The sequence below is a fragment of the Acyrthosiphon pisum genome, chromosome A2, assembly GCF_005508785.2.
Source record: "Acyrthosiphon pisum isolate AL4f chromosome A2, pea_aphid_22Mar2018_4r6ur, whole genome shotgun sequence".
NCBI lineage: Eukaryota > Metazoa > Arthropoda > Insecta > Hemiptera > Aphididae > Acyrthosiphon > Acyrthosiphon pisum.
The window spans coordinates 84,434,884-84,452,871 of record NC_042495.1 but is presented as its reverse complement, the minus strand read 5'-3'; the positions used below and the strand labels follow the sequence as shown (position 1 = coordinate 84,452,871).

General features: G+C 29.3%; 4 protein-coding genes across 4 annotated transcripts; 1 reads left to right on the top strand and 3 right to left on the bottom strand.

Moving 5' to 3' along the window:
* The first annotated feature begins 223 nt into the window (after positions 1-223).
* Positions 224-2,838, top strand: LOC100161358 (proteasome beta 3 subunit-like). Its single transcript, NM_001162010.2, has 5 exons — positions 224-316; positions 1,011-1,127; positions 1,204-1,379; positions 2,317-2,589; positions 2,666-2,838. The coding sequence occupies exons 1-5, from the start codon at positions 314-316 to the stop codon at positions 2,712-2,714; spliced, it is 618 nt and encodes a 205-aa protein (NP_001155482.1). The 5' UTR covers positions 224-313; the 3' UTR covers positions 2,715-2,838.
* Positions 2,595-5,820, bottom strand: LOC100163489 (probable ATP-dependent RNA helicase DDX23). The gene is made up of 10 exons (XM_001946572.4): positions 5,597-5,820; positions 5,355-5,518; positions 4,728-5,290; positions 4,529-4,662; positions 4,355-4,474; positions 4,118-4,276; positions 3,802-4,041; positions 3,481-3,741; positions 3,224-3,398; positions 2,595-3,117 (listed from the first exon to the last, which is right to left on the bottom strand). The coding sequence occupies exons 1-10, from the start codon at positions 5,717-5,719 to the stop codon at positions 2,891-2,893; spliced, it is 2,166 nt and encodes a 721-aa protein (XP_001946607.1). The 5' UTR covers positions 5,720-5,820; the 3' UTR covers positions 2,595-2,890.
* Positions 5,821-8,857: 3,037 nt separating this feature from the next.
* Positions 8,858-10,604, bottom strand: LOC100159311 (F-actin-capping protein subunit beta). The gene is given in 4 exon segments (NM_001293399.1): positions 8,858-9,366; positions 9,856-10,028; positions 10,101-10,312; positions 10,437-10,604. Coding segments are annotated over 4 exon segments (858 nt in total). The 5' UTR covers positions 10,440-10,604; the 3' UTR covers positions 8,858-8,896.
* A 1,699-nt stretch (positions 10,605-12,303) lies between these two features.
* On the bottom strand, positions 12,304-17,778 carry LOC100164112 (gastrula zinc finger protein XlCGF71.1). The gene is made up of 4 exons (XM_001946679.5): positions 17,442-17,778; positions 16,588-16,651; positions 13,324-13,378; positions 12,304-13,143 (listed from the first exon to the last, which is right to left on the bottom strand). The coding sequence occupies exons 1-4, from the start codon at positions 17,518-17,520 to the stop codon at positions 12,538-12,540; spliced, it is 804 nt and encodes a 267-aa protein (XP_001946714.1). The 5' UTR covers positions 17,521-17,778; the 3' UTR covers positions 12,304-12,537.
* Positions 17,779-17,988: the final 210 nt, after the last annotated feature.

Here is a 17,988-nt window from a genome sequence, read left to right as displayed (position 1 = left end):
CTTAGTCCGTGGCAAGGTTTAAGATAGAATAATCTATCTTAAATAATTTCATCTTAAGCCGTGGTCCGCAGATTTGGTGTTGATGTTATAAACGTTTCCCTGGATGTTTTAGTAGGTTGTTATGTTCGAGTTTTTCTTTTTACTTACTTTGTACTATATGTTTATAATTTTATTATAACGTGATAAATAATAATTGATAATGAATTGGCACTTTTTATTTTTGTTTTAAAAGTTGTAACTGCTGTGAGGTCGTGAGGATCTGCGTTTTTAAGAATTTTTCAACTGCAGAGTTTCATATACAACTTCTTTCAAAATGGTAAAGTGTTGATTGATAATATCTTTTGATAAGCATAAACTAATGGATTAATATTATATTACGTATTTACGTGTTTCAATACAATAATATGCAATTTTGTATGAATTAGTAAAGCATTTTACTATTCAATATTTCAATATACAATAAACATATTTATTACATTTGTTGACTATTGTTGTAATGATAATGTTACAAGCATTAGTAATAACTCCCTGAATACTTCTATTTTCTAATGACTAAAGTTGTTTAAATTGATGGTTATTAAAATAATGATGTTTAAAAATAGATAACATTATATTTTATTCTAAAAGGTACTTATAGAGCTTATTATTAGAGCTTATAGAGCTTATTTACCTATCAGCTAAATTGTAAGTCTATGGATATAATAATATGATATTTTTCATAAATTATTATTTTATTATAAATTCTTAACAAAATCCATAAAAATTTTGCTTTTAAATAAAACTGTTAAAAGGTAAAGGGGGTATGTAAAGAATCAGCATCTAATTAATTAATATTTAAGTCTTAAATTAATTAATTTAACTGGTCTATTAATAAAGTTAGCTTAGACTTTATGCCGTTTGTTTTGTTTTAATAAAGCTCAGGAGCTTGTGAAAATATGATTCTTATATATTTATTATGTATGGTTTTTATGGGTATATAAATTGTATAATTGTTTTGTAAATATTTATAGAGTATTATGGACTATAATGGTGGCGCCTTAATTGGGATGAAAGGCAAGGACTGTGTTGCCATTGCAACTGATAAGCGATTTGGTATACAAGCCCAAACAGTGTCTCTTGATTTCACGGTATGTTTTATTTTATTTATTTATTATTATTTTTTATCATCATCTATATTTAATTGTTTTAGTTTTTGAATTATAGAAAGTTTTTCAAATAAATCCTCATACATTTATGGGATTTCCTGGTCTAGCTACAGATATATTTACTGTGTACGAGAAAATTATGTTCAGGAAAAGGTTATACGAGTTAAAAGAAAATCGGAAAATATCTCCTAAAGCATTAGCATCTCTAGTCTCCAATTTGTTGTATGAAAACCGGTAAATTATTTTTATATAAGACAAATTAATCGCAAGTTTAGGTTTTGTTAAGGCCAGTGCCCAAAAAGGTCAATAATCATTATTTTCAATTATGTTTATATAAGTATTTTCATTGATTTAATTTAAACATAAAAATTATGCCTAACTTATTTGTCTATCACCAATACATCCATCATAACGTGAAGTTATATCAAGTTAGAGCTTATGCTTTATATTTAAGTATTTATTATTTAGGGTCGTTCTTACAATATTCGGTTAAGTATTGGTTAAGACTAACCGGCAGAATTCTATCGGTAACACAAAATAAATTCTGCCAGTTAGCGTTATCATACACTTTACTGGACATTGTAAGAAAGGCCCTAGTTATATATTCAGACCAGTAGCGTGTTGAACTTATTTTTGGTGAGAAGCAAAAATGTATACAAGATACCCACCCACCCATCCCCTTAATGTTTATAACAGCATTTTAAAATCAGCAAAAAAGTTTAGATTAAAAATTTGCAAAATATGCGTACCTACATTTTTAATGATTTGTATAATCGGATATGATATTTCTACGATATATCTACCTAGTTCAACCTAGGTGGCTAGGTATTTTGTGGCAGGGGGACCACCCACCATCCAACAATTTTGAAGGAGCAATTGCTCCAAAATAATATCTTCGACATGCCACTAATTCAGACTATTATAATTGCTTACAAATGCCATAACATAAATGCATCATAATAATATATATATTATATAATATCTTTTTTTAAATTTCATAAACTATACAGACTATTTATTAATAAACTTATTAAAATTGTTTCTGTTCAACCCTTCCAATGTGATTATTAGATTTTTGTATAAAATCTTCAATTTTTAGTTTTAATGTTTAATAGTTCTTACTTAATTTACACTGTATACATTTTGTAATAATCATTTTGTTTTGTAACAGATTTTCACCATTCTTCGTCGAACCAATGATAGTTGCCTTGGATGAAGTAACTTTGGAACCATACATGTGCGACATGGATTTAATTGGTTGTGTGAATAAGTCTGATAACTTTGTGGTGGGAGGTACTAGTTCAAGTCAATTATATGGTCTTTGTGAAGCTCTTTGGGAGCCTGATATGGAAGAGGATCAACTATTTGAAACTATATCACAAGCTTTGGTTAGTGCTTGCAATCGTGACGCTATTTCTGGTTGGGGTGCAAAGGTTTACATTATGTAAGTAAAATTATTTTCTTTATTCAAATATCTTGACAATCAATATATATTTAACAAATAATTTCTTGTATTTCAGTAAAAAAGACAAGATAATTGTGCGTGATATCAAGACACGGATGGATTAAGGGATAAATTAGATGTGGGACATGGACATTTCAATATGTGTATATTTTTTTCACAATTAATCCAAAAATTGTTATTTTTAGATAAAAACAAATGTGATAAAAATAAATTCGTAATAAAATAAAATAATTTTTTTGTAATTTGAGAACCCTAAATTAAATATTAAAATAATTTTAATTCAAGCAAAGATTTTTTCTTCTCGTCTCTTTTTGGGCATCATTACAGTGCCGGGTTTATGTTGTGCTTCTGGATGATTTGCCAACTCTGGAGGACAAGTCGATGCTGGACTAGCTTGTATGACTTGTTTGAGATCATAAAACAATGGTGAATCATCTTTTGTCAAAAATGAAATAGCCACTCCAGTCTTTCCAGCACGACCCGTACGTCCAATACGATGAGTATAATCTAGAGGGGGAAGAAAAATTAAAAATCCAATAATTATAATGTTGGTTGTTTTTTTTTTTTTTGAATGACCATAAAAAGCGTATTAGATAACCAATAATTAAATTACCTTCAATAGATTTAGCCATATCATAATTGATAACCATAGACACATCTTTGATATCAATACCACGACCAACCACATCGGTTGCAACCAAAATATCTTTTACGCCACCTTTGAGACTTGCCAGAGCAAACTCTCTCTGTTCTTGTCCTTTACCACCATGAAGTGTACACGCATTATACTAAAACAGAATTAATATATTATGTTTAATTTCTGAGCCATAGTACTAAAAAATGTAATTCATAAATATACATTATATTTACCCCAAGTTTCTCCAGACCCTTAGCCAACACATCGGCACCTTTTTTTTGGTTGACAAATATAATAATTGGTGGATCAACTTTACGACTGAGAATTTCAATAAGTCTTTTACGCTTATCATTTTCACTCATCATGTGGACTATTTGTTCGGTACGTTCTACAGGTTTACCAATGGATCCAATGTAAACAACAGCAGGACGACGTAAATATGTTCGAGCCAAACGTTCCACAGCTGGAGGCATGGTAGCAGTAAACATCACAGTCTAACAAATCAACACAATTATAAGTCATTAATGTTCTTTATCTATTAAACTTTTGTTTACTTGTCTATATTTTTTTTTTGTATAATAATTTGCTAATAATTTGGACTCGTCTTCAGCATCCTCGTTATCTGGTTTCAAATTTGTCACTGGCATGTACTCCAAAATCTTTTGCACGTCTGGTTCAAAACCCATGTCTATCATCCTGTCTGCTTCGTCCAACACAATATACGTGCATTGGTTCAAAACTAAATATCTGTTTTCCAGAACATCAATCAAACGACCAGGTGTTGCAATAACAATCTATAGAACAACATATAAATAAGATATAAAGTAGTAGGAAGATATTGAATTGTATTGTAATATGTTAATTAATTACTTCACATCCTAATCTTAATCTAAATCCTTGTTCTTCTCTAGACAAACCTCCAACAACTACTACAGTTCTAATACCCAATGGCTGTCCGAATTTTAAAGTTTCTTCTTCTATCTGTTGAGCCAGCTCACGGGTCGGTGCCAATATAATTGAATAAGGACCCTAAAACAATTATTTAAAATACAATTTTCTCAATATTCTTTGAATATATTTTAATAAATAAAAATTAATCATCATTACTTGATCAACATCTTCTTCCCGTTCCATTTTAGGTAAAGACTGAATCCATTCAATAAGTGGTATGAGGTAAGCCAAAGTCTTACCAGAACCAGTTTCGGCAACACCAATAATATCACGATTCTATAAATAATAGGGAATGTAATAAAATAAAAATTTTAAAATAAAACTATTTACTTGGAAACCGATGGGAATAGCTTGTCGTTGAATAGGTGTAGGCTCCTTGTATCCAACTTTTTCAATGATCTCCATGATCTCACTTTTAATTGTAGACTCCTTCCATTTACGAATAGGTTCTGGTATTCTACCCCCTTGAGTATAAAATTAATAATTAATTTAGAATGAAATTAAAATCTGGATTTGTTTCTAAAATTACCTTTGATTGTTATATTATAGTCCTCTCTAAATATTCTCCAATCCCTCTCTGTCATTTCGTCCAATTCTTTCTCTGACCAGTGTCGGTCGTCCCATTTCTGTTTATCTTCTTTTCGTTTTACTTTTTTCAGCCTTACTTTTTCTTGCTCCTTCTCGGCTTCAGTTCTACGTTTTTCCATAAGCTCACCATAAAATTTGGATTGATCTTTTTTTTGTGCTTTAATGTCAATACCTGCTACATTACCACGACCAAAAAACTGTACTTGATGACGCTCTTTGTACAAAGCATTATAATCGATTGATGTATCTTCAGACGCATCCCAGTCAAAAACAAATTTTCTATCGTTTAATCGACGAACGCGTCTTTTTTTCTTTGTTAAGCCTAAATAACGCTCTCGTATGGCTTCCTGTTCCTTCTCCTTATCTTTGAACTGTTCCTTGTCTTCGGGCTCTTCTTTTTTATCCCTCTTACGTTCTCGTTCTCGGCGGTCGTGTTCTTTATCCCTTTCGCGTTCACGATCTCGATCGCGATCTCTGTCTCTATGGTGGTCTCTGTCACGATCGCTGAAAAAAAAATGTATGCGTTATCTGACTATGTCCAATTAAATAACAGCAAGGCAGTCGCTACCGATCGTCCCTATGGTTGTTACTGCCATGCCCGCCGTCCGCTTGGTGCAAGAACTCTATGCGCTTCTTGCGTTCCTCCTCCTGCTTCTTCTTCACCAGTTCACCTTCCTCTTGTCTCTTCCGAAGGGCTTCAGCAGCTCGTTGTTCTTTTGTCAAAAATACGGGCTGAAAAAGTCGTCGAACAAAACTCGCATGAGCCACCCTGCAATCAAAGTCGACCGACCAAATCGAAAGTGCACTTACCTTGCTTCTGGCCAACTCTTCTGCTTTTTTCTTAGCCAAAAGTTCCTCAAGCGAGAGAGGTTCCTTTTTCTCCGATTTCGACACCGGTGTCGGACTAGCGGATGAGTTTTTGCTCCTGTCCATTTTTTACAGAGTAACAGACCTAACGCACACTATCGTTTCACGTTTGGTGTTTAAACGGTCCACAAAATAAACATTGTCTATTGAATGTTTTTATTTTTTATCTGTTATCATTTATCAGTCCTGTACCGCCGCCGAAGTAGATAGATTAGTAAATACCTAGATACCACGATAAAAAATAATGGTTGGCCAATGGGCAACGAGCGTCTCAAAGACTCAAACCAACATGTAATTTTGGCATCCGGTGACCGGTACGGCCATTAGTGACCTACTGGTCTATCAAAGACCGTTGGCCGACAAGATTTGATCTTGGTTCAATATTGGTTCGCTAGTTTATTAACTATGGTCCTCTAAAGTTTAGTAAAATATGCATTAATGCTCTTAATTGAAATAATTGATATAGGTTTAATTTACAAGAGCTGAATCATTTTTTTCTTATAACTAACTTTTACAACTTGAAATTTGAATCATAAGTTCCCTATATTGGTAGGTATCGCATGCAAAGTATGAATTTAGCAGTTGAAATTCTTTAAGAATTATTTAATAATCATGATTTAAAATAAACTATTTGCAAGATATTTAGAGAAATAGTCAATCTCAATATGCCTAGGTTTGTACCTAATTTAGGCATACTTTTAATCTGAGTTAATTACAAATTTCCAATATTATTATAACAAGAATCAAATACCATTAAATAGCCTAAGCCACCTTATAGAGAATCCAAATTAATTATATTGTAAAACAAGTAATATAGGAATTTATGATAGGAAAAGTACGAAATAAAATGTATATGTCCAAAACTAAAAAAATATGAAGGGTTATGAATTTCAACTCCTAAATTCATACTTTGCAGTTTGCATGCGATACATATCAATATAGGGGACCTATATAGTTCAAATTTCAAGTTAATCCTACTACGAGAAGAACATCACAAAACATTACACTTTTTTCCTTTCACAATTTTTTTTAATCACCATACATACCTAAAACATTAATGTCAACAATCGAATACCATTTATCAATTTGCCATTATCACTTTAGCCACCTAATAAGCACGGTTTAATAAAGAATCCAAATGTATGATATTGTAAGAAATAACTGTGAAGTAATTAATTACGATTACCTATAAAAACAAATTAAATAATAATACTAATTTTGATGATTGTTTGTAAAAATAAAAATAATGAACTATGATTGCCAACAAACATTTTTTTTTTTTTTTGAAAGTGTCATTAGATTACGAATTAAACTACTTAAATGTATAAAAATGCAGTTAAAAGAAAAAATGATTTAGCTCTTGTAAATTAAACCTGTATCAATGTTTACATGACTTTAATTTATTGGGAATTGAATAGCAATTTATTATTAACAACAGTTTTTATTATTTTTTATTCATAATGGAATGACAAGATTTTTAAAATTTACAGTTATTGTATGGATTGTTTCGTTAAATCAATATTAGTACATTTTCTTTTTACTAATATAAATACTTTTCTATTAAATCACTTGGTCATTTTAAGCTGTATACTTGTTAATACTTGATGAATTATAATACATTATTAATTCTCTTGGAGTTGTTAATACATATTGTAGAGTACTTTTACAAATTATTTCAACAATATTTAAATCCATTAAAAATTTGCAAAAAAATGCACTCATATTTTTTTACAGAAGTTTATTTCAGAATATCTTGGATAAAACCACGGACTAAGATTAACAGGACTGTAAACGAACAATGGTGCACAGTATATGAAAAGATACACATCTGTTACAAAAAGTCAACGAGCGATCTTAGTATTTGTCTTTTTTCATCAGCTTCATATACTGTATGTTCTATAACCATTGTTCTAGGCTATAACTATTAAGTGACTTATTCAATTTTGTCTCCATGATTGCTCGTTAAGTTTCCAAAACAATTCAAGTGATAAAGGTTCGTTTCCAGTCCTGTTAATCTTAGTCAGTGGATAAAACTCATCTTTCCGTGCTGTATATTAACATGTTCCATATCAGTAGTTACCAAGGCTTAAATATAATGGTAATTACCAAAATTCAGAATTTATTGGGCAGATATGGAATTACAACGTAATTTGGTATTTATTGAATGATTAATAAACAGTATTTAGATTGTAGATATGCCCAAAATGTTTGTTCTAAGCCTAAATCAAAAAGTAAAAAAATTAAGAAATATTCATGAGCCGAGAAAAATGTAGAGGTCATCCTCAGTCCACACATATTGCACGATGATTGATGAGTATAATAATATTATAAGGGATTTTAAAAAAATATTTTAAAAATTAACATTTGTTAAACATTTTTAATCATACCAATAAATACAATGTTATTTAATTTGAATAGTATTAGGAGTAAAATTATTTAATTAATGATGACGAGTAACTAAAAATATATAATATATTAATAGGCAGTAGCCAGTAGGACTACTATATACCTTAATAAAAAAATGTAATGAAAATAATAAAAATTAATAAATATTATACACATACAATTTTAAAAAATATTACCTATATATTGAATTCATTATTAATTTAACTTTGATAAATATATATTAAATCATACAAATGTTATTATTTTTTTTTTTAATCCTATGATATAATTAAGTTCCATAATAAAATAAGTGTGACTTAAATAATATATTTTGAATAATGTATGTAGTGTGCAGACCTACAACATAAATTCAATCAACAGAATATAATATTTGTATAATATTATGTTAACTTTAGAAGTCGATAATACGTAAACAATATTTCAGAAACAGTATAATTCGTAAAACTTTAAAATTATTTTTTATAACTTGAACATAGCACGTTTAGTAGTAACATAAAATTGTGTTCAAATATTATACAACAATTTTAAGTCTTAAGCATAATAATAAGCCATTCAAATTTAATGGGGTGGAGTACTTTTATAAAGATTGGTAAACCCAAACATTCTATTATTTGAAGAAAAAAAATAATAAGAAATTACTTAAGGAAACCATAATTTAAATCATTGATAAACGATTTGATAACATCATAACATATTAAATAGTTGAATCAAACATAACAAAATGTTGAATGATTAGGCCACATTTGATTTCATTTAAACCCAATAGTTTTCTAGTGAAATAAAAGTAAGTCCAGTATGTTCATAAAAAATATTGGAAGATCTATTTTAATACAATTATTAATTACTAGTTGGATTAGTGGAATCTTTTGCATCAGACTTGGTATGCCGTTTCTGTAAGGCAGCAGTTAAGTCTTGTCTCAACGCTTCTTTATTTTCATCGTCGGCATTCAATGGCACTACACTTCGTAAGCCATTCATTATGTCACATGTTTTTCCAAAGTATACTTCGTTCAGAGTATTACGCATTTTATTCTCCATGTCCTCAACCATACGTCCAATATTAGCTATATGTGGTGAAGAATCTGACACCGGACTGTCCATTTCTGTTTGCCTGGTTAAACTGCCTGCCAGGCTCATACTACCCGACACAGCTTTATTAGTCTGCAACCACAGCATAACTGTTGATGTGAGTTTATAATGTGCGTTACGACCAGTATTTTTTTCTTGGACTTCCACTACGTGTATAGAATCCCAAGTACCACGTACTTTCTTAGATCCATCTCCTACTTTTTTAATCAATATAACACCTAAGAAAAAATAATTTTTAAATATTATTATTATTTTTTTTTTTATTAAGCTTGAGCCCAGTATCTTAGGTCATTAGTTATTGGTTTTTTGTTTATTTGTAAGTTGTTAGTAGGGGGAGGAACTGTTGAAAACATGTTTGGTATGTGTGGCAAGGATTCGTTGCTAAAAATCCTGAGTGGTCACCCATCCGAGAACTAGCGATGCCGGCCGTTACGTATACTCAGTGCGTTTCCACAGTTGAGTGTACACTCAGTACTTGCCATACCAAGCCACTTAAATATTATGGTAGGGGAGTAGAGTAATTAATCATTTTTTTTTTAAAAAAAAATGTTTGAATGATGAGTGTTCAATAATAAAAGAACCACTCAGTATATTATATTATTATAGGAGGTACTTATAAGTCACTATTATTAATTAAATAATAATATGATTAGGTACTAATATATACAATTTATAGTATGGTTAAGTTAAAAGTGAATATCTCTTACCAGCAAAACCTTGGTCTAAATCCCACAGGTAGACAGAAGACACACCACCTTCAAAATACATTTCTCTATATTGATCAAAAGCCATATTGGCGTCTATTTCAAGCTTGCGCAACTTTTCAGTTGGGACAGCACCATCATCCAGCGGTGGAAAATATGTATTACTCCAAGGTGATCTAAAAAAGTGAAAGAACAATGAAATGGTTATTTATGTAATTCAAAATATATTATTTACATTATTGCCTTACCGGTATGAGTCCCCATCTCTGTTATAATCACAAAGTAAAAAATCTTTGCCAACTTGCTTGTCTCGTATGATTTTTAGCGGTTGATCGACAGAAGACAATAAATCTTCGCACAAACTCGGAACTAGGTCGATGAGATCACTCAAGTGCTTTTCAATTTTTTGAGGCGGTAAACGCCGCATAAGATCTAGTGCACAGTCCATTTGGATATCAGACTAACATAGAAAAATAATAGAATTTCAACTTAAATAGTATGGGAATTGTTAAACACATAATATTATGTTAAATGTGTACCAAAATGTGTTTGTTAGAGTAAATAGACAAGACATTATCGCTTACCATTTTTGGGCTGTGATACAAACACACGTGAGACAGCAATTTAATAGGATAAACGACCAAAACCGATCGCCAAAAGGCAACAAAATGTATACTTATAAGTCAAGAATAATGATGAATATTTATAATTTATAATAATTGCCAGGTACCAATAAAGTATACATTTTTAACAGCACAGATTTTTTTCTTTATCACTGGACGGTGTCTGGTACAGTCACAGATTAATTATCACAATAATATTATCACAACCGTGGTTCATGATGGTAACTATCATCTAATGTCAGTTGTACCATAGAACAGTTGTACCAACGGATTAATATTATAGATGGGAATTTTACCGTACATTTTTTTTCGTTAAATTATACGTAAACTTTTTAATACTGTATAATATTTTTATTTAGTAAGTTGAATACGAACTCAATAACATTTTTATAACTAATCTAACGTCCCAACCATTTAACCAATATACCACTCGTCCACTCCTTACTACAAGTATTATACTATTATATTTTTTTAAATATATTATGATTTATAAGTATGCCTTGTCGCACAAACAGGGGGTGCCAGGGGGTGTTTAGCACCTTCAACTTATATTAGTTATATTGGACTAAAAATATTATTTAAAGTAAATCAGAGATGATGGTGTTAAAAATTGTATCAGTAATAATTATTTGCTGGAAGATCTCATATTATGCATGGTATAAATATAAGTAGGTATATAACTATATTTTATATCATGCATTGTGGAGATATGGAGGTCACTATAGCAGTATAGCGTTGTCGTGCATGTGAAAACAATTGAAATGAGTGGTCACTCGAATTTTAAAATGGTAAAAAATATTAACAGATAAAAAAAATTATTGGTACAATTTACCGAGCTCCCATCTCTAATTAATATACTTTAGATTTTATTGCCTGTACGATTTATACATACTGTGTTTGTGTATATGCGTATAATATATTTATTTTTGTGTAAATAATTAAATTATACAATCCGTTAACACAATTAATAATATCTATAAAAAATAGTTATAGTTAATAGTCATTACTCATTAAATACCTATTATATGGCTATATATCTTTGTTCATAGCAAGTCTATTAGACTATTCGATACACCACACATATGTGTTTTATTAAACGATCCTTTTATACCGATATAATATGTATCGTTTAATCGTTACACTCAAATTTATTCCTTAATAAGCTATAAAATCTAAGGAGGGACATGGTTCAAAATAATACATATATTTTCCAAAAAACATGAATAATCCTTATTTAAAGGAGTTAAAGTAGCAACTCGTAGCATTCGTTAAAATTAATTTAATTTGAAGTATAAAATAATTATTATTGCAAGTTTTAGTGCTTGCTGTTTTCAAGTATCGATAACAATAATATAAATTCTATATAATATAATATACTATGAAACAATATTAAAGTAAAATATTTCGGTATACCATACAATATCGGTATTTTGATATACTGTATCACTTCGGTATACCCTTTCAAACTGGTATTGAAATCAATACTGTAACACCAAAAATTATTTTCAATACCGTCAGCCCTAACGTAGGGATACAGAGGACCGATCAGCTGATCGAGTATCGCTTCTATATTGTTCTGTGGTTGTACTAAGGTACTATAAAGTTTATAGAAAATTAATTTGAGTAGTGAGTTTAAAATGATTTCAAGATTCTGAAAGTGAGTATGATCTGTTCCTCACCATTCAGAAAGTCCATAGGAAAGGATAGGGTGGACTAGTGTGATGTAAGTAAATTTTTTTAGTTTGGTATTTAAAATTGGTTTGATTTATATGATATATAGAATAAATTTCTAAGTATATTAATTATTATTAATGTAATTTTTAAAAACTATTACCACATGACATCTTTATTTAAAGAATAAAATATTATTTAACCTTATACAGTAACATATAACATTGTTAAACATAACATTACACTCATTATTTAACATAATATATTATAATTTACATTTCTTTTTACAATTATATGGAACCAAATTCTATTACATAGTTCCGTAATATTTTATGGTATGAATAAATGAAAAATTAGTACAAAATGGCTTATAACTGACACAATGTTAAAATCATGTTTTGTGTATTCTTTGAGTATGTTTCTTAAGATCGCTGTTGGTAAGGAATGATACCTTACAAATTCCACATAAGTATGGTCTCTCACCAGTATGAATTCGATAGTGTACATCTAATCCGTATTTTTTTGCAAATGATTTAAGACACACATCACACTCAAATGGTTTTTCACCGGTATGGGTCCTACGGTGATTAACCAATGTAAACGAATGCTTAAACAATTTGTTACAAAAATTACATGCTAGACGTTTTTCCTTGGTATGTGTTTTTTCATGTGTTCTTAAGTTTGATTTTTTCGAAAATGTTAGTCCACAAATTTTGCATTCAAAAGATTTCTCACCAAAATGTATTATTAAGTGATGATCTAAAGATGTTTTTTGTGTAAATAATCTGGCACAAATTAAGCATTCAAATGGTTTTTCGTAACTATGTTGTCTATTGTGCCTCAATAATAAAGATTGAAACTCAAATGTCTTAGAACAAACAGAACAACTAAAATTTGTCTGTGCCTTTTTTTGAAATTCATTGGATTCCTGATTGTTAGCGATTAGTGTTTTTTCTGTCACTTCTTCCAGTACTTTTTTTTTTACATTAAGTACCGCCTAAAAAATAGAACTTTGTATTCCAAATATTCATATTTAAAAGCTCTAATTTTAATTATCACTATTTTATATATATTTTATAATAATATATAATGCATCTAAAAGTTTCACATAATATCCATAAAATAAATGAATGTATTATTGTTTTAGTCAAAATAATATAAGTACAAACATACAAACCTCATTAGATTGTTCCTTTATTTCCATTTTTGTTCCTTGAAATATTTTCTTTGATCTATAAAACAGAGAAATATTACATTCAATTCAATATTCCCTATAAAGACGAGTATTAATTCAGAGTTATTGTGTATTGAACTTTAATTTTATGTTTAATTGCTGAATTATAATTTATAAGTTTATAAATATAAATTTTTTTTTTTTTAAATGCCCTGGGGCTTTATAGTCTTTATAAATATGTTTGACAATTATACATATTTAACATACTAGATATAAATTATATACAGGATTGGGCAGTATCTAAGATACAATTGTATCTTGTATCTTGTATCTCGATATAATTATATGAAGTATAGCGATACATTTTTAGACTATGTGTCGAGTATTTCACAAAATAATTTTGTCAAAAAATACTCGATACTTTAATGCAATACTTTGAAAAATTAATTTTATAGGATTATTTTACCCACCCATCTACCAACCGCGACTGTTTGACTATGTTTTACTATAATATGGGTAAAATAATATGAGCGCTGAATTTAAATTTATAAATCCAAAATTTAATTATTGCTTGTACTACATTTTTTTTCAACCTATTAGCCATATTGAGTTATATCTGTCTACTGTGACGCACCACACATACACGTTGAATGAGACTTTACATCTTTACCGTACGTATATTAGATATCCATATCTGTACCTAATAAATACGACTGTACAAAGTACATATTGCATCATACTATCCGTATTCCCAATTATCCTCCAGCAATGAATCTGCTACCGAGTGTCTGGAAGAATTCTATTAACTTTATGTCTTGGTGGACAATAAATATCAGAGATAGTTAGATCGTTGTTGCCGTCATTAATATGGACACTACCCACACAGCATTTGGGAAATAATATTTTGGAGTGATTGAATAATGAATATTTGACTAATAATATTGTATAAATATTTGATTCTCATAAAATAATAAAATATTCCACAAAAATGTTGACTTAATATTTTTGTTTCCTTGAAAATATTTTCAAAAAAAATATGATTAAAATGTTTTGTTAATGTTTTTTACAAAATATTTTAAAAAAGTGAACTTCTTGGCCAAAAAATATAAATAAAATATTTCCTTATTATTTACACAACTTTTTCAAATATTTTGACAACTATATTGTTTTCCTGAAAATATTTATACCATAGTTGGGAAATATTAAAATGCTGTGTAGGTAGTTGCCTGTAAATGTTCTTGAGGATGTTTATTAAGTTCATAATGTTTAATTGTTTCTTTTATTATTACTGCAGTTTCTCCATGAGCGCGATTGCTTGGATGTTCTGTTGTATAAATTCGATAGCCACGTAATTTTAAAGTGGTCCACGTGGTGAAATGGGTTTCCGAAATTAAAGCAATGTCAATTTTTTCATTATTCATAAGATGATCAAGTTTTTGTTTTCGTTGAATAAGCTCGATAGCATTCCATGTTATGATTCGAAGCTTTCTACTCATTTCTTTTTCTTTTGCGCTTTGGTTTTCAGCTGGCTGTTTTAAAGCCTGTCCAATCTCTCATTTAATTTTGTTATTGCTGCCAAAACGTCAGAAAGCGAAAGTACATTTTTTTTTGTGTACGGGTTTGAGTCAGTGGACCTTTTTGATTTTCGTTGGAAGAACTAGTCATCTGTGCAAAACAAACTTCTTGAGTGACTGGTTTCGAAGGCTTTTGTTGTATTCTTTGTACTGCTGTAATTTTTTTAGGGTGAGCTTTTTCTAATGCATTTTTATAAGTTATGCATCCTTTCCAATTTGCAGTATGTCCTTCACCACAGTTTGCGCATTTCGCCTTTGATTTCTTAGACTTAGGGCAATTTAGTGAAGTATGTCCTTCACTACATTTTACACACTTAGGTGTTTTGAAACAGTAGTTTTGAGTGTGATCAATTTTTTGGCAATTTTTGCATTGTGGAACTTCTTTATTTTTCCTCGGAGGTTCCATTTTTATTATATGATAGCACAAGTTTTTAATATCATAAATGTCTTTGTTGTTTGCTTGTGGCTCAAAATCCAAGAAGAACAAAGGAAGCCTAACAATAGTTTGATCACTAAGTTTGTTGTTAGGGTCGACTTTTTTTTAATTTGAATGTTCATAACATTTTGTAAAAAATGTCCTAGCTCGGATAATTCGCTTTTAATGTCACAGGGGTCAGTTTCAGGATGTAAGTCACGAATTACCACCCAAAATTTTTTTTCTGTTTGAAATTGGTATCTGTGATACTCAACTTTTTGCTCTTCTATTACTTTTATAGTTCGTCGGAAACTAATATAACACAATTAGTTTTATAAAAATAAAATTATCATTGTATCTAATGTAAAATGTTATAATTATATTATAAATGATTAGGTAATTATGGATATTTATTAAATTAATTTTGTGTATAAATTAGTAATATTTTACAAAGTTATAGTATTTATCATAATATAATTATTATAGGCATTAGGAACAATAGGAACATAAATAAATTCTACATAGTTTTATACATTTTAATGAATATATTATTTTTTAGAGGTTCATTAACTATGAAAACAAAACCAATACCTACATACATTTTGCATTCAGAAAGTTTGCAGAAAAAAACAAACAAACATAGGACTTAAATTATTAACTTGTGACCAGTCGCGTGTTTTCAGATTCTACTTTAACTAACGCACATTAAAAATTTACCCCAGCATAATAAACTGTTGTAATGCATTTTTTTTAAGAGGATGTCAGTGCAATATTTGTTTTCTCTTTTACATTTTGTACATAATATACAACCTTAATTTGATTAGTATAATTTTAAATTAATTTAAAAGTGTTATGTTCAATTTGCAATGATAATATAAATTAATAAAAAATATTAATATATAATAGATTTAATATTTTATTGTTATTTGGGTTTGAATTTGACTTTCAAAATAATCAAAAATATGTTGTAAATTTAAATGTTGTTAAATTGTTTAGAGATAATATTTAGACAAATTGATATGTGATACCCTCAAAAATATTATTCTATATTGATTTTGTAATGGGTGATTTTACTTTAAGATTACTTAAAAACATAAAAAAAAATGATTTTGGGTAAATGCATTTTGTCTATGCTGCCCGTGGGCCAGATAAAAAACAAATAGTGCGCTGACGTGTCCTTAAGTAATGGCGGTACAAAATATAATAATATTTGTTTTAAATATTATTCATTTTTACCCTACGCAAGTAGACACAGGTTAAAACCATTTGTATACTTACTCCGATGAATGATCAGCATCACTTAAAGTTTTGGAAGTAATGGTAGTTGTATTGGTATTAGTATCTAAAATTAAAAATCCATTTGTTAAGAACAATTTAAAAATAATTTCAGTTAGATATTCCACGAAAAAAAAATTTTTTGATATTTTTTGATACAAATAGTTTCATACATAATATGTTTGATATCTATTGTATTTGAAAAATAATAAAATAAAGCTTTAGTCTAAAATGATTTTGTTCTATATTTATATTAATATAGTGATTTCGGTGTAGTTGCAAAACATTTAAATATGTTTAAATTATATATTATGACTTAAACCTTGGGAAATACTAATATGCCGAAATGAATGAAGGATTACAATACATTCTAAAGCAGTATTCAGTGTAAAGTCTGTAACAATATTACTGTAAATTATATCAACAGCAAAAACCTAACTGTTAAATAAAAATGCCAAGTTCAAGACCACTTAACAAAAAAAAGATAGCCCATCAAAGTAGTAATACCACAGTTAGGTTAGTAACCGTGAGTAATACCTACTATGTGGCCAAGTCTACTATTGTGTATTTCGTCACTCAATAATGTCAAACTCAACTCCTACTTTCATAAGCAACAATGTGCAAATGCTCTTTAATTTTTATTGATTAACATAATAGATCGTCAAGTTTTGCCCAGATACAAATAAAAGTCTCAGAGCACACAGCGATCACCAGTAGCTGGTGGTCTATATTTAAACAGAATGTATGGTTTACGCTTATTGGATGAAGAACATTTTTAACATAATATGAAATACTGATTAATGCCAATTATACCTAGCTTAAAACAACGTAATAATTTTAATACTAAAAAAATCTACCTTTAACTGCTTTATTTTTCTTACGTATCCTAATTTCATTTCTTATAATCGTTGCAATATCTTCTTCAAGGGTATCCATTTCTTCTCATTCTACCGATTATTAATAAATTAAATCGATATTCGATACAAAACAATTGTGTTAATAAATCTGTAATCGAAATTATTAAATTCAATAGTATTGGCTATAACCTATTGGGCATTGGCTATTATAGAGCGTGTTTCATATTTCGTATTCTGTGGGACGTGTTTTGTTGTATCTTGCATTATGTGTAAAACACGGACCGGTGTATATCTTTAATCGTGGTTTAAACTACGGACGAAGATAAGTATATCTAAGGATATCATGGTTTAAACCATATTCAACTTAACAGCTTATCATTTGGCACACGTACAGTACACGAGATGAATATTGTGGTTATGAAATGTTATTCAACAGGCGGAGTTTGGGGGATATTTTCCTTTTAGCATTACTAGCGCCGTCCTAGTGGATACTTATGGAACTAGAATACATCATACAAATTTATAGTTCCACAAGTATCCACTAAGA